This window comes from Schistocerca serialis, chromosome 4 (genome assembly GCF_023864345.2).
Source record: "Schistocerca serialis cubense isolate TAMUIC-IGC-003099 chromosome 4, iqSchSeri2.2, whole genome shotgun sequence".
Taxonomy (NCBI): Eukaryota; Metazoa; Arthropoda; class Insecta; order Orthoptera; family Acrididae; genus Schistocerca; species Schistocerca serialis.
In genome coordinates, this window is record NC_064641.1 from 157,853,086 (window position 1) to 157,870,970 (window position 17,885).

Sequence of the window (17,885 nt, forward strand, 5' to 3'; positions counted from 1 at the left end):
TAAGCTTGCGATTGGCAGTGGGGCATGCCAAGATAGTTCGCGCAGTTGTGATAACACTGTGTCCCAGATGGCACAATTGATAATGCACCTCCCTAGCAAACAAGAGATTCGGGGCTCGAATCCTGGTCCAGTGCACATTTTCACTCATTGCCACTGATTCTGCATAATGTCCTGCAGCATATGACAGCAGTTATCCCCTTCCATTTACATACCCTAATAACAGCTGGGAGCAGCCCAACTGATATTGCTATAAGCGGCCTTGAGGCAACTTACTACATGAATGAAGCTAGATGACTAAATACATATAACCACTGAAAAAAGGGTTAGAGAGAAGGAAAGTACTGGAAGGAGCATAAGTGAACAAGTCATGCAAGCCTGTCATGGTGGGACCCACTTTTTAATGGGTTGTGTGGTCTATATCCACAACACCTAAAACCACATCTCAACAATTTGACAACCTATGCAGGTCAAAATGTGTCTTGTTGGCCACTCATTCTATAGATCGTCTGCATTCAAATATTGAGTACAGAACAATTGACAATGTTCCCTGGTATAAGACCTGTTTCTTGCAACATGCAGATAATTGTTATTCGTAATAAATATCAGTATAGACCCAATGCTGGGGCCACTCACATCCCTTTTTAGTGAATGAGCAAAGCTGTTTGGTTACGGTTTATTTCTTCTATAAAGTTTGAGATTTCTTGTATGAGTGTTTAAATTTTATGGGAAAAAGTAGTATTTTGGTAAAGTGTTAGAACCATAAAAATACTGTGGCATTTATTTGTTGTTCCAAGCACACTTCTTATAGCTTTTCTTTACTTTTATTGTTTCTTCTTCAATTTAATTTTGCAAGGAAACTTTCAGTATACACAGTGTTGGAAGAAAGGAGTGTTCAAGACACACTTCAAAGTGGATATATTTTGAAATTTCGTGGCAGACCGAGAAAGCAAAGGTCCCGAACTCGGGTCTCAGTCCAGCACACAGTTTTAATCTGCCAGGATGTTTCATATCAGCACAGACTCCGCTGCAGGGTGAAAATCTCATTCTGGATTTAAAATCTTTCATGGTGTAGTAACAAGTCGTAAGGTTATTGGGGATAACTACAATGGACAGTCAAATGAAAATGAGACGGATGGAAAAAAAGAAAGTATGCTGTTTGGTATTTCAAAAGTAATTTCCATAACTGTTAATACATTTATCCCATTTCAAGACAAGACAGTCTGTGCCTTCATTGAAAAACATCTGCAGTTACTTAACATGACTGTATCCAAGGGTGCACCCCTTTGTCCACAGGAAACTGACAACCATGAGTGTCACTCTTCATGACTCCAAAAATATTACAGTCACATGGTGACAGATCCAGACTGTATGGAGGATGTATAAGGGCTATGCAGTGTACTTGAAACAACTTCAGCAATGTGTGGGTGGGCCCACTTGTTTCAACTACAGATCAAAAGTTTTGCAGGGGAGTTCTTTGTCCACAAAGCCCCTATCTCTCCCCATGTGATTTCAACATCACTGGAGCCCTCAAGAAAGACATGCATGGCAGTAGATTTGCTTCAGAGAGAGACAGACACAGAGAGAGAGAGAGAGAGAGAGAGAGAGAGAGAGAGAGAGAGAGAGAGAGAGACAGTTGCACTCCTGTGTAAAATCTTTGTTCTGCAGGCAACAGCCAACATTTTTTCCATGAAAGCACTGACCATCTTCTCTCACAGTGGAATGAATGGATTAATAGTTACAGTGATTACTTTCAAAATAATAAACAGTTTACTTACTTTTTTCCATCTGTCTTATTTTTATTTGACAGCTCCATATGTAAAAATTTTTAATCATTACTCCTGAGATTTCTGTAACCATCACTGGCATATAATTCATAGCACTCAAAATATTTTTGTTTAAAATACATTATTTTGTACAATTGGAATGGCAGTAAGGATTTTGACTTGTGATTATCATGTATTTATAAAACAGATGCTGTTTGAATACACAATGTATGAAGAAACAACCTGGTACCATAATAAAAAATGTTGCACTTCTCAGTGTTTTGTACATGCTAAGGAAATGTTTGAAAAAATAGCAAAACGTATTTTCACAGCTTTTTTCCAAAACACAAAATTTTCACTTTTTTATTTGCATATATTACACCAAGTAAGGCACAGTAATCTTAGTCCATTATTAAAATTAATTGGTGTACAAGTTCTGTTGACAGCAGTGTCTATCCTTATTTCACTGACAAATGAGTTGTAAACAAATTGGGCTCAATGCAAGTTACATCTTGTTCTTTTGAACACATTGTCCATGACTTCCAGGAACTAATAATATTTGTTATATCAATAAAAAAAATTGGACATCATACATTGTCTTCATCAAATACAAGAAAAGAAAACCTGTTTCTCATGTCACAGCTCAACTGTTCCTTACAAAGACACTAAAATTTTACATTTGTCGAAGTTTTATTTTGAAATTTAGTTTGTGCAGGATTGTATTTCACTGTTAAGGAACATTGATGAGTGATGTAATTGTTATATAACATAACTGTCATTTAACTTAAACATGACTGTTAGTGCCAACAAACATGTTTTTACTGGACATCTAGAAGTAGAGCCCATGCCATGAACATTCAGTAAGATTATTTCAACAAAATTATCCTCTTGGACCATGTATAACAATAGTAACCATTAAATATGAATGCAGTGTGTAGAGAAGATATAAGAAAAAGAAATTTGGCACTTTTAAGAACAGTTATATGGACTATCTAAAAGAAGATATTTAATTGTACTGCAGCCTTATTTTCTGCAACTGTTGACGTACAAACTCAATCTTCCATGGCACATGCAAGTTTAAAATGTGATGTTGCTAAATTTTCATTTGACAAAAGGAATCCTGTTTTCCACTTGATGAAACTATAAGGAAATTAAATTATGTTAAATTTCAAAGAAAATGCATGAACAGTAATACAGGAATGTTTCATAGTGCTGTATAAACTCACAAGTGGCTAATGAAAACATAAGGCATGAAATTACCTAGAGAGAAGACCAAACATCTGAGCTTATTTCTTTAATGATAAATGCAGGTAAGAAGAAAACAAAGATCATGTGGCATAAGGAAGTTAAATATTCTGACAAAGAAATGTTCCAGATGCAAGCCATTTTTTAATATTTTGCAGATAATGATTTTGTTTCACGTTTTGCAAAATGATTTTTTGTGTTACCAGATACTTAACACCGATAACACTCATAGTAAACAAATGTGAAAAGTCCAATTCCATATTCCATCTATCACAACTGCAAAACAGTTTAAGTGGATCATGGCAAATATGATGATGAGATACAAGTATGAATGGCTCTCATTGATTTAAATTAATACACAAATATGAATGGTAAGATAATTATTTTTCTGTATAAAAGAGCTCTAAGTCAAATATAATTAACAGTTGTAGAAAGGAAAATGTGTGATGTCTTGTGTACACAATGAGGTAGCAGTGTAGAGGCAACTTAAAATGGAATGTGTGGTCAGGAATGATGACCTATGGAATAATCTTATTGGTGACTCTTTTTTAGGTATGGCTTTCTGATCTGCAGCTGTGACATTTTTTTTTCTTTTTTTTAAAAAAAAGGAACTAGCACAACTACAAAGAGAATACTAGGAACTCAGAATACCAATACCTTTAAGTATAAGACAGGTAATTATAAGCAAATGAATGTGGCCAAAATACCATGATAATACTACACTGAAACACTGACTTGCAAATGGAGAACCAAATAAAACAGTTAATATTGCACACTTAAAATATGATGATAACACAATTTTTTAAAATACTTCTATCTTCACAGTATTTCAATGTTAAGAAAATATTAGGTCAGTTTTGCAAATCTTTTGCCTGCATTGTATTATTTGGTCTTTTTTTCCCTTTTTCTCATTTACCTGTAATATTTGGCAGTTGCTTTATACATGAACATTATTCATTAACAAAATAAAAATGTAAGTATTAGCAATAGCAACTGGTATACAAAATCCCTACAACCTCCTTATACTACTGGCACTGTACAGCTACATCTGGAATGCATTAGCTTGCTTCCCAACTAAATATCACTTTCACAAAAGAAAAATCATTTTGTGCTAAAATTCTATGTTGTAAACAATTAAATAAAAGCAACAAAAATTTTCAACCATTTTCTGAAGTTTGTAACACTCCCTTAAAATGAATTCCAATAAAAAGAACTCCCAATTCTTGTATCCATCTATGTCATTCTTCACTTCTAAGCTATGTATAATGATGATATGCTTTAAAATGTTCATTTAAACCATCACACTCACCAAATAAATAAATTTTGCTTTCAGTTTGTATTTACATTACATTCGTCATCAGAATATATATATATATGTACACACAATGGAAGTATTTTAGTATACCGGAATACTCAGTCTTTGAAATCTTAAGTACATAGTGTTCACTTTGTAATGTCAAATTTCAGGACAAAAGTTGATTCACGTGTATTCGTACATTATATTTCTTCAAACCACAGTTAAAGTAGTTCATGTTGCATCAAACATTGACTGATGATAGGCACACAGGGTTCCGTAGGAACCATAGCTATCGAATCACCAACTGTTGTAACATGCACGAGATTATATGATACATTCACACACATTGTGCTATTTCTAGTCATTTTCAGTATATTTCATTTCATTATCAACAAATGATTTTTTATGTCTCTTCTGGTAAAAGCTGAATGGTGCAATGGAGAACTTTTTGAAGTTGCGAAGTGTTTCCTGGTGATTTGCACCGTGAATATTCTACATGCAGTTAACAAACTGACTAGCAATTACTTCACCAGCAGTCACACCACACTCATTTCACAAGTCAAATGACCTAGCAGTGATGACACAGTGCTGGTAGATCTGATTTGGTTTCATCCAGTTGGCCTGCAAAACAAATATATAGTTCAAATATCATGGAAGAGAGAGGTATCAAAATCTTCATGTGAATTTTTCCTATTGTTATAAACTATTGCCTAGAACTCAAAGATGAAACTGTGGAGGAGTTCTAAACTAGTGTAAGTTGGAATATCTTTGCTATAATTAGTCAATTTATTTCTTACCAAGGTGTTTAAAGTTTGGACGGGTCATAATTTTCAAACTTCCAGTGCTGCCTTTCCATGTTTTCATCACATTCTAACATCTGCAACTTTTGTTTATTTTCACTTATTGCAAGGCACTTCTTGCTGCTCCCATGTTGTAAGAGCTTTGTCTAGGGAAAAAAATTAAAATACATTGTCACTGATACTTATTTATGTAAAACATACATACTGTGTTGGTGGAATGAAAATGTTCTTGTGACTTGTGTCACATCATTGACAATCAGTAACAAATGTAATTGTATAATGTTACTGGGAGATAAAAAGATCTACTCACCAAGTGGCAGCAGAAGGAAACATAAATAAAGGGTGCAAGCTTTCAGAGTCAGTGGCTCGCCCTTCTGGCAGAAGGGTCAAGGGAAAGGAAGAGGGGTGAAGGAAAAGAACTGGCAAGGTTTAGGAAATGGGGAGGGTTTGGAAAAGTCACCCAGGGCCCTAGGTCAGAGGAGACTTATCAGACAAGAGGAAGAGGAAAAACTCATTGTTGATTACTGCACCAGAAGAGACTTGAAATCCTGGGAGCATAAAGGTGGAAGATAGTGTAATAAGCAAGATGGACAAAACATCATGCAAGAGTTAATAAGAGCAGAAAGCTAAGGGCATTGTATGTGATAGCAGTGGATGGTGAGGAAAATTAGATCTCAGAAAATGAAAGATACCGAAAACTAAAAGGGAGTGATAAAAGGAATAGTTACTGAGAAGAAATGCTGACACAAAAAATTAACAAATTAAGACCAGCAATGCCAGTTCCCACCTATGGAGTTCTGAGAAATTGGTGTCAGGGGAAGAATCCAGAAGGTACATGTGGTGAAACAGGCACTGAGGTCACCAATGTCATGTTATAGAACATGCTCTGCAACAGGATATTATGTGTTGCTATTATACACTTTCTACCTAACCCCATTCATCTAAGTGATAAATTGGTGATAGTCATACAAATGTAAAAAGCATAACAATGTTTACATAATAGCTGGTACACAAAGTGTAATTTCACAGGTGGCTCTCTTTGATAGTATCAGTTTTGCCAGTTAGATGGGTGCACAGGGCAAGTGTTACAGTGGGGATGGAGCCATTGGGTTGGGCAATGGATTCAGAAGGAGCACAGGGTCTGACGAAGGTGTTGCGGAGACTTGAGTGGGGAGGGATTCTAGGTGTGATGAGCAAAATGCCAGACATAATAGATCTCATTTCAGGGCATGGTTTTATGAAGACAAGGCCTCGTCGAAGTAGCTGATTAATATGAGTACATTCAAGACAAGGATAATACTGGGTGATGAGAGGTATACACCTAAGTCATTTTTTGGAAGGATCAGCACTACCAGGATTGGAAGTGATGGGCCAAGAAATTTGCTTTTAAACTAGGCTGGTGGGCCAATTATATCCAGTGAATGCTGAGGTGAGAATGGTGGTATTGTTGTAAAGAGACTGCCATCTGAACAAGTATGTTTGTCTTGGTGGTGGTGGTGGTGGTGGTGGTGGTGGTTAGTGTTTAACGTCCCGTCGACAACGAGGTCATTAGAGACGGAGCGCAAGCTCGGGTTAGGGAAGGATTGGGAAGGAAATCGGCCGTGCCCTTTCAAAGGAACCATCTCGGCATTCGCCTGAAACGATTTAGGGAAATCACGGAAAACCTAAATCAGGATGGCCGGAGACGGGATTGAACCGTCGTCCTCCCGAATGCGAGTCCAGTGTGCTAACCACTGCGCCACCTCGCTCGGTTGTGTTTGTCTTGAATGCCAAGGCTGTAAGAGATGGAACTGTCAGAATCTAAGTATTGTGGTTTGTTAGTGGGCTCAATGTGAACAGAAATGTATGGCTGACCACCAGTGAGGATGAGGTCAACATCAAGGATTTCATCACAATTCACAACCCTTTCTCAGATTCCTACAACATGACCATAACCTGTCCTCTGCAGAACATCAATCTCTTCAATTGCCAGGAACTGATTACTCTATCATTACCCTCTCAGCAGACAAGGGATCTACCACTGTGGTACTTGACGAATGGGAGTATGTAAGCAAGGGTCTGTGCCAGATGTCTGATACCTCTACATATAGAAATCATCCATCAAAATCCCATCTCTGTGATACAAACTGACCTACAGTCTCTCCTTAAAACCTCAGGCCTCTCACAAGGACTGACACCGTAATCCAAAGAATTTTGCACTCCCACTTCAGATCCACAAATCCAGTCACCCAAGCTGTTGCATAGCTGTTGGCTTCAAAGCACCCACTGAATCATATCTGCCTTTGTTGATCAACACCTGCAACCTTAGTACAAAGACTTCCCTCCTATACTAAAGACACTGACCATTTCTTACATCAACTGAAATCGTGCCCGTCCCACTACCACCACACACCTTGCTTGTCACTGTTGATGCCACCTTCTTCTATACCGACATCCCCTGTCTGTTTTCTGCTGAACATTGCCTTGACCAGTGCCCACCTGATTCCAAACGTATGACATCCTTTCTCCTCACCTTAATCAACTTTATGTTTACTGGCAACTACTTTACCTTCGAGGGACAGATGTACAAACAGATCAAGGGCATGGCCATGGGAACCAGAATGGGTCCTTCCTATAGCAACCTTTTCATGGTTCCCTTGGAGAGGGCTTTCCTGGAATCCATAAGCCTGCAGCCCCTGGTTTGATTTAGATACATTGATGACATCTTTGCCATATAGACTCATTGTGAAGCTGACCTGTTCACATTTTCGGAATCTCTAAATACACTCTCCCAATTAAATTTCACATGGCCCTACTCCAAATCCCATGCCACTTTCCTTGATGTTGACCTCATCCTGTCTGAGGGTCAGATAAACATTTAGTTCACATTAAACCTACTAACAAACAACAGTACTTTCATTCTGACAGATGCTGTCATTTCCATGTCAAATGTTCCCTGCCATACAGCCTTGGCATTCAAGGCAAACATACTTGTTCAGATGGCAGACTTTTTACAGCAATACACCACCAGTCTCACATCAGCCTTCACTGGACATAATTACCATAACTGCCTAGTTCAAAAGCAGATTTCCTGGGCCATCACATCCATTGTTAAACAGCCGATCTTTCCAGGAAACAGCTTAGAGTACACCTCTTGTCACTTAGTATTATCTTGGTCTTGAATGTACTCATATTAATCAGCTACTTCAACAAGGCTTTGACATCATAAAACCATGCCATGATATGAAGTCCATCATGTCTGACATTTTTCCCACAACACATGAAATAACTCTCCCGCCCCCCCCCCCCCCCCCAAAAAAAAAAAATATCTCCAAATCTCTGTACACATCCTGGTCAGACACTATGCTCCTTTTGCACCCATTTCCCTACCCTATGGCTCCTACTCCTGTGACTGTCCCCACTGTAAGACTTGCCCTATATGCCCTCCTACCACTGCCTGTACCAGCCCTATGCCTTTTGTATTGATATGACACCACCAAGTTATCAGCTAAGACAAATGGCCATAGGTAGAGGGTGTATACTGACAACACACAATATCCTGTTGCAGAGCAAGTCCTGCAATGTGACATTTGTGACCTCAGTGCCTGTTTCACCACATGTGCCATCTGGATTCTTCCCCCAGACACCAGTTTCTCATAACTCTGTAGCTGGGAACAGGCATGTACTTCATTCCTACCACCCACCTGGGGTTAATTTATGTTAATTCCTTTGGTCTTCACATTTTTTCTCAGTAACTATTCCTTTCATCATTCTCTTTATTTTTTTTATCTTTTAATTTCTGACCTGCCTATTTTTCCCCTCTTATCACACACAATGCCCTTAGCTTTCTGCCCTTATTCACTCTTGCATGATGTTCTGTCAGTAATCTCTGTCTTGTTTTATGCCCTATCTTTCACCTTTAAGCTCTTAGGTTTTCAAATCTCATCTGGTACAGTCAACAACAGCCAGTCTTTCCTTCTTATCTTGTTTGGTAAATCTTCCCTGACTTGGGGTCCTCAGCGACTTTTCCGAACTCTCCCATTTCCTAAACCTTGACAGTCCTTTACCTTCACTCCTCTTCCTTCCCCTCCAACACTTCTACCAGAAGCAGGAGCTACTAACTCTGAAAGCCTGCACATTTAGTTAATCTTTATATATATTTTCTCCTGCTGCTGCTTGGTGAGTAGACTTTTTTTTATCTATCCAATTTCAATAAGTTTTTAAAAATTGATTATTTTCATTGACATATTAGCAATTGTAATTTTATGTAATATTTTGCATTTTCTATATGTTCTGTGCAATTTTATGATTCACAAGACAATAATTGATTATTTAGAGTGCTACAAGTCAGCCACAGGAATTGGCTGAAGAATTTTCATCGCACTTTGCTGCACACATCACAGTTCATAATTTTTTGGCACAACCTGCGAAATGTAGGAAGGCTGAGCTGAAACTTTTGGGCTGATACCAGAATATTATTGATTGGTTGCCATTAGTGATCACATGTGAATAATAAAAATGTATGAGTTTTCCCTATAGAATAATTCTAGTAGATTTAGAAGAAAAAGAACAGTGCTTCCAGGACTTGTTTAACGTCACATACAACTATGATACAGGTGGTACTGCACTTATAATTTGAAATACAAATGTCTAACCTTGCCAGCAATTCAGATTATAAATTCTTCAAACCAGTCTGGCAATCTTGTTTTCCTTACAGGCTGTATCATTACAGCAACAACTGTATACTTTCGTACAGACACCTGTGAAGATCTTTCCTTTTTTTAAACCAACCACTCACTCTGTCAGTTTTTACCAGTTATTAAGTGACAAAGCAATTCTAAAGATTATTCTAATACATTGTACCAATAAATGCTCATATATTACAGCTAAATGACCTGGTAGTTGTTCAAGCAGTTGTTTTGCTTTGGTCACCTGTCTAGGTACCAGCAATTAATACTTGTGTCATATTTTACAGCTGTGGTAACTCAATTTACAGAACTAAGTACAAGTTAGGAAATAGATGGAAATTATTATTAATAATAATAATAATAATATAATAATAATAATAATAATAATAAGTAGTAGTGAGTGAAAATAATAGAGAAAATATTTTTCACAAGTCACCAAATGTTTACTTACATCTGGATGATACTGCCAGAACTGATTGCCCTTTGATCCATGGCATGGATACAAAATTACATCTTGTCCTGCATAATCAAGACAAGCTTCATCCCGGCGGATTTCTCCTGCTTTGCTTAACATCCAGTACTGCAGATACAAATTATTCACGTAAATGTAAAGAAGAATGAGGAGTTTGAGGTGATTGCATATAAATTTTTTCCACAAGTTGCCGTAACACTGTCAGTGGAAAGTTTACTCATACATAAGATGTGTACATTTGCTTATTCTCAGAATACGCACTGAAGGGAAATATAACAACAAACAATAAAAATAAACAACCTCAATTTATCAATGTTAATTGTGGTTGAACCATGTGGTTGTGGATGGAATTACTTTAAGTAATGAGCAACCAATTTTTATAATTATGCATATCAGTAATTTTGCTATTCATCTTTATTTGGTTATTATGAAGAAGTGTCTGTTACTATACTTAATGTACTAAACCAATTTTATTCACCTCTCCAACTGAGTGAAGTGACACACTGGTTAAGGCAATGGACTTACATTCAGGAGGCTGGTGGTTAAAGCCCTTATTCAGCTGTACACGTACAGATTATCCATGGTTTCCACAAATCACCTAAGTGAAATTCCAATACGATTCATTTGAACAATACCATGTTGGCCCTCCTTCAGAACACAATTCTGCATAGTGTTGATTTTACAAGTCCTTGGTAGGTTTCTGAAGATAAGTGGCACCAGAAATCTATGCACAGGTCATGTAATAACCATAAATTATGGGCTGGTGGTTCGAGGGTATGGAGCTAATAGTATCCAGTAACATACCAGATGTATTCTATTGGTTTCAGCTTCAGGTAAATTTGATGGTCAAGATATCAACTTGTGTTCACTATTATGCTCACCAGCCCACAGTGCTATGATTGTGGTCTTGTGACGTAACAGTTATCCCGTTGGAAGATGCCATCACCACTGGGAAGGCTATCAAGCATGATCAGCAATAATGTTAACATACTCTACAGCTGGGATTGTGCCTTTGATTACTACTACAGATCCCATGGAAGCTCACAGCATAATACTGCCCCCACTGGCCTGTGTCTGTGGTGCAGTGCATGGTTTGTGCAGCTGTTCACCTGGATGATGGCACATCTCAACATGACAGTCAACCTGGTGTCTCAAGAAATGCAATTCATTCAACCAGGTGACAAGTTTCCAATGATCTTTGGATCAATCTTTGTTGACCCTATACCCACTGCTATTATAATTGACAAGGTCATGTGTCAACCAGCACTATACTCTGTTATCAGATCTGCCACAGACTGCTGCATATCCTGCTTTACAGGGCAGGCAAGCCTTAGACCTCCACATTCTGTGATGAAGTACTGACATCCAGCAAGTTGTCACCTATCTGACCAACCACCTTTGCTATTTCCAAACAGCTTATTCCCAGGTATCAAGCCATAATAATCTACACTGAATCAAAGTCTCTTGTGTCAGGGGATTTTGCAACTTGCAGCTCGTATCATTGCTTAATCGATACCCCCTTCACCTCTGTGCTGTTTATATAACTTCCTCACCATGTTGCATGCCCGCAATGCCATTAGATGGCGTTCTGCCTCATGGTGGATAGTGGTCATAATGTTTTGACTCATCAGTTTCTATGAAGGTTACATAAGGTTATTGAAGAGAACATTTCTACAATTAATAACAATTACTGGTACGGCTAAACTGTCAGGCTAACATATTACCCCATTTTCAAAATTATGTAGTTGCTAACAAACATTCTGAACTGCCTTAACATGACAGATATGTGTATTACCATGGAAATAATCACAACACATCCTCAAACAGCATAAGAAGAGGAATGAATTTCTTTTTAAGGTAACAACATGTCCTCTAGCATAATGTATCTTCATCAGTTTCTGAAAAGGTTCAAGCTCTCTTGTTCTGTTTCTATTGCTCATCAACAACAAATATCACTAAAAGAAAATCTTTATGTTCATAACACCAATATAATAATCCACTGTGGCTTACCATTACAGAATCTATTAATTATGTAGGCAAGAAATGAAATAAAAGGGAGAGACATAATGTGAGTCTTTATATTTCTTGCCAGTAATTTCAAATAAGTTAACTCATTGGCAGAGAGCATAAATTATCATTACACCATCATAAATGATATTTTAAACAATTTTTGCCGCTTTGATCTCAAGTATTATACCCTTCTTTTCAATTAGATTGTTAGGAACCCTCCCCCCTTTTTATTTTTTTAAAAAAAGCAAGAATGTGTTAATGGATTAGTTCATACAATATACATTTATAATGCCTTTAATAACATAGGACTCTTTGTCTCAGTATTATCACATAATATTAAGTTATAAGAATAGGGAATTTAAACACATGTTAGTGCACATATGCAATATAGAAAAAGACCAGAACAGACCAGAGCACACTTCAGTTTGATACATGCACATGCCACATGCTTAGATAAAAATAAACATTGTAAGCATTCAATTAATAATCTCGAGATATCTATACTGACACGGGAAGCAGCTGAGATTCAGTCATCTGTCAATTATTTCTTGGTCAGTTGAATATTGAGAGCTATTCCACTGTGTGTGTGTGTGTGTGTGTGTGTGTGTGGTGTGTGTGTGTGTGTGTGTGTGTGTGTGTGTGTGTCAGTGAGTGAATAGTAAATGTCAGGCCTCATACAATTGCAATAATACAGCACAGATGATTATTGAACTGATCTAGAATATACACCCCAGGGGGACAGACTTGTTACAGTGTTATTGCAGTACACTTTGAGAACTGGAATCAAGTGGTACAATTTTAGGATTAGCAATCAAATGAAACAGTTCATACACAGACAGATCCAGATAAAGGTTTCTTTTTAAGTAAGTAAGTTCAAAGGACTGTAACATAGTGAAACACCACAGCTTCCAAGCAAACCTTAGGCTTGAGGACATCTTTACTTAACTGGAAACAATATTAAATGTTTCCTATTTGATTATATATTATTTTTATTAATTAAAAAAGTTTATGATAAAAGGACAGTTAGCATATGTTTATCTATATACATAAATTTGCTAATAGAAAAAACTGCTTTCAGCACTTGTTCAAGGTTGGAAATGTTGTATGTTATGCCTCTATTGTGCAAACAATATGACTGATCAGACTATTACAATTTATTGCATAGGTTGGAAAGTTTTTAACGCCTTGAGAGTGATACCTGACCACATGAGTATAAACCTTTATTTGGCAATGTTTTTCTTCTGCAGCATCAAAATTATACACTGTTTTTGCAACATAATCCAGATTTTCACTCTTGGATGGGCTATGGTGCTCACAAGTAATATTTAAGCTCTCATATACAATGATATGTCTCTGGTGAAAAGCTTCTGTATAGGGTACATTTTTAGCAGACATAATAAAAAAGGCTAATGTGTGCCATTTAGGAAGAGGTGGTATCAGAAACTTCTAATTAAATCAAGATTTTCCATTTCTCAACTGCAAATAGCGAAATGTACATTGGCAGAAAATAAAATATAAAAAGCTATTACTTCCGGCAAGGCTTAAAAACTATTGCACACTCAGTCATCTGTCAATTATTTCTTGGTCAGTTGAATATTGAGAGCTATTCCACTGTGTGTATGTGTGTGTGTGTGTGTGTGTGTGTGTGTGTGTGTGTGTCAGTGAGTGTCAGTGAGTGAATAGTAAATGTCAGGCCTCATACAATTGCAATAATCCAGCACAGATGATTATTGAACTGATCTAGAATATACACCCCAGGGGGACAGACTTGTTACAGTGTTATTGCAGTACACTTTGAGAACTGGAATCAAGTGGTACAATTTTAGGATTAGCAATCAAATGAAACAGTTCATACACATGACACTTGGCTAACTTGAGTAATGAGAGTCATGCAAATTCCTAATAATTTAATACTTTAGTTTATAATGTAACTATAAGTGTGCTTTATTCTTTCACCTATATCACACCTCCTCCATGTGATGAAATACCATTGTTACAAATCCTACACCTTTCTATTTGTAGAACTCAGTCAGAAGTCAGATTGACAGTGGTAATGGCACTAGTTCCCATAATGCTAAAGATTTTACACAGCTGTGACTTGTGTGTGTATTCAGAAAATTTTATTCACTACATCTGGCATAAGAAACTCATGTCCTTGTTGAAGGAGAAAGCATATAACATACTACGTATGATTTATATCAATAACATAAAACTTCTATCACATCTTGGCTAACTTTTTCATTTATTACTGCTGCTGTTTGTTCATCGACTATTCAATTTCATATTTTCCTTCTCTAATCTCTGCAAAAATAACAACATGTTGCAGTATGCACATTTCTGGTCTCCGTAAGCACTTGCTTCGAACGTCATTTAATATGTTCAACATACCAGCTTTTTGTATATCTGTGTTAACTATCCAAAGCTTGGCAAATTAATATAGCAATGGGAAAGACAAATTGGAATATAAATATAGGTGAGGGTAGATGACTAATGTTTTAGACTAGTTATTGGTTATTTCGATAAGGAATCCAATCAGATATTGATCAGTGCATTACCTGTTGGCATGGATTGGGTTCTTTACTACCATTTTCCACACTCAGCTTTCAGCATATAAAACTCGCAATTTTAATAACAAATTTTAAAACACTAACTTTCTTACTTCTTGTTGTTGTGATCTTCAGTCCAAACACTGGTTTGATGCAGCTATAAATGCTACTCTATTCTGTGCAAGCAGAATAACTACTGCAACATACATCCTTCTGAATCTGCTTAGTGTATTCATCTTTTGGTCTCCCTCTATAATTTTTAACCTCCATGCTTCCCTCCAGTTCTAAATTGGCGGTCTCTTGATGCCTCAGAACTTGTCCTACCAACAGATCCCTTCTTCTAGTCAAGTTGTGCCACATTCCTCTCCTCCTCATTAGTTATGTGATCTACCTATCTAATCTTCAGCACTCTTCTATAGCATCACATTTCAAAAGCTTATATTCTCTTCTTGTCTAAACTGTATATTGTCCGAGTTTTACATCCATACATGGCTCCACTCCAAACAAATACTTTCAGAAAAGACTTCCTGACACTTAAATCTATACTCGATGTTAACAAATCTCTCATCCAGAAATGCTTTCCTTGCCATCATCAGTCTAAATTTTATATCCTCTATACTTCAACCATCCTTAGTTATTTTGCTGCCCAAATAGCAAAACTCATCTACTACTTTAAGTGTCTCGTTTCCTAATCTAAATCCCTCAGCATTGCCCGATTTAATTCAACTATATTCCATTATACTCATTTTACTTTTGTTGATGTTCATCTTATAGCTGCCTTTCAGGACACTGTCCATTCCATTCAAGTGTTCTTCCAAGTCCTTTGCTGTCTCTGACAGAATTACAATGTCTTCAGGAAACCTCAAGGTTTTTATTTTTTCTCCCTGGATTTTAATTCCTACTCCAACTTTTTCTTTAGTTTCCTTAACTGCTTGCTCAATGTACAGATTGAATAACACCAGGGATACGCTACAACCCTGTCTCACTCCATTCTCAACCATTGCCTCTCTTTCGTGCCCTTTGACTCTTATAACTGCCTTCTGGTTTCTGTTCAAATTATAAGTAGCCTTTCGTTCCCTGTATTTTACCCCTAACACTTTCAGAATTTGAAAGAGAGTATTCCAGTCAATAGCGTCAAAAGCTTTCTCTAAGTCTACAAATGCTATAAATGTAGATTTGCCTTTCCTTGATCTATCTTCTAAGATAAGTTGTAGGGTCAGTATTGCCCCCAGTGTTCCTGCATTTCTACGGAATCCAAACTAATCTTCCCCGAGGTCGGCTTCTACCAGTTTTTCCAATCGTCTGTAAAGAATTCGTATTAGTTTTTTGCAATTGTCACTTACTAAACTGATAGTTTGGTAATTTTCACACCTGTCACCACCTGCTTTCTTTGGAATTTGAATTATTATATTCTTCTTGAAGTCTGAGGGTATTTCGCCTGTCTCATACATCTTGCTCACCAGATGGCAGAGTTTTGTCAGGGCTGGCTCTCCCAAGGCTATCAGTAGTTCTAATGGACTGTTGTCTACTCCCCGGGCCTTTGTTTCAACTTAGGTCTTTCAGTGCTCTGTCAAACTCTTCACGCAGTAACATATCTCCCATTTCATCTTCATCTACGTCATCTTCCATTTCCATAATACTGTCCTTAAGAACATCGCCCTTGTATAGATCCTCTATATACTCCTTCCACCTATCAGCTTTCCATTATTTGCTTTGGACTGGTTTACCATCTGAGCTCTTGATGTTCATACAGGTGGTTCTCTTCTCTCCAAAGGTCTCGTTAATTTTTCTGAAGGCAGCATCTGTCTTAACCCTAGTGACATGTGCTTCTACATCCTTACATTTATCCTCTAACCATTCCTGCTTAGTCGCTTTTCACTTCCTGTTGTTTTCAATTTTTACACTCTGTATTCCTTTTCGCCTGCTTCATTGACTGAATTTTTTATATTTTCTCCTTCCATCAATTAAATTCAATATTAAATGTGTTACCCAGGCATTTCTACTAGTCTCATCTTTTACCTGCTTGACTCTGCTGCCTTCACTATTTCATCTCTCAAAGCTACACATTCTTCATCTAGCTACACATTCTTCATCTACTGTATTCCTTTCCCCTGTTCTTGTCAATTGTTCCCTTATGCTCCCTCTGGAACTCTCTATAACCTTTAGTTCCTCTAGTTCTTCCAGTTTATCCAGGTCCCATCTCATTAAATTTCTACCTTTTTACAGCTTTTTTAGTTTTAATCTACAGTTCACAACCAATAAATTGTGGTCAGAATCTACATCTACCCCTGGAAATGTCTTACAATTTAAAACCTGGTTCCTAAATCTCGGTCTTACCATTATATAATCAATCTGAAACCAACTAGTGCCTCCAGGTCTCTTCCATGTATATAACCTTCCTTCATGATTCTTAAACCAAGTCTTAGCGATGATTATGTTATGCTTTGTGCAAAATTCTACTAGGCGGCTTCCTCTTTCATTCCTTACCTCCAATCCATATTCACCTCCCACTTTCCTTCTCTTTTTTCCTACATCTAATTCTAGTCCCTCATGACTATTAAATTTTTGTCTCCCTTAACTACTTGAATAATTTCTTTTATCTCATCATACATTTCTTCAATCTCTGCATCATCTGCAGAGCTAGTTGGCATATAAACTTATACTATTGTGGTAGGTTTGGGCTTCATGCCTATCTTGACTACAATAATGTGTTGACTATGCTGTTCATAATAACTTATCTGTGTTCCTGTTGTTGTATTCATTATTAAACCTACTCGTGGATTACTCCTATTTGATTTTGTATTTATAACCCTGTATTCACCTGACCACAAGTCCTATTCCTCCTGCCACCAAACTTCAGTAATTCCCAGTATATCTAACTTTAACCTATATATTTTCCTTTTTAAATTTTCTAACCTACCTGCCCGATTAAAGGATCTGACGTTCCATGCTCCGATCTGTAGAATGCCAGTTCTGTTTCTCCTGATAACAACGTCCTCCTGAGTAGTACCCATCTGGAGATCCAAATAGGGGACTATTTTACCTCCGAAATTTTTTACCCAAGGGGACACCATCATCATTTAAC

At 37.2% G+C, this 17,885-nt stretch overlaps 1 protein-coding gene across 1 annotated transcript in view; it reads right to left on the reverse strand.

Moving 5' to 3' along the window:
• Nucleotides 1–2,096: 2,096 nt before the first annotated feature.
• The window catches only part of LOC126475431 (putative polypeptide N-acetylgalactosaminyltransferase 9), a 164,852-nt gene continuing 149,063 nt past the window's right edge, over nt 2,097–17,885 (reverse strand). The window contains exons 9-11 of the mRNA XM_050103281.1: nt 10,224–10,352; nt 5,103–5,251; nt 2,097–4,926 (exon numbers count right to left, since the gene is read on the reverse strand). Coding sequence (XP_049959238.1) covers nt 5,111–5,251; nt 10,224–10,352 — 270 coding nt within the window. The 3' untranslated portion in view covers nt 2,097–4,926; nt 5,103–5,110. The remainder of the gene's footprint in view (nt 4,927–5,102; nt 5,252–10,223; nt 10,353–17,885) is intronic.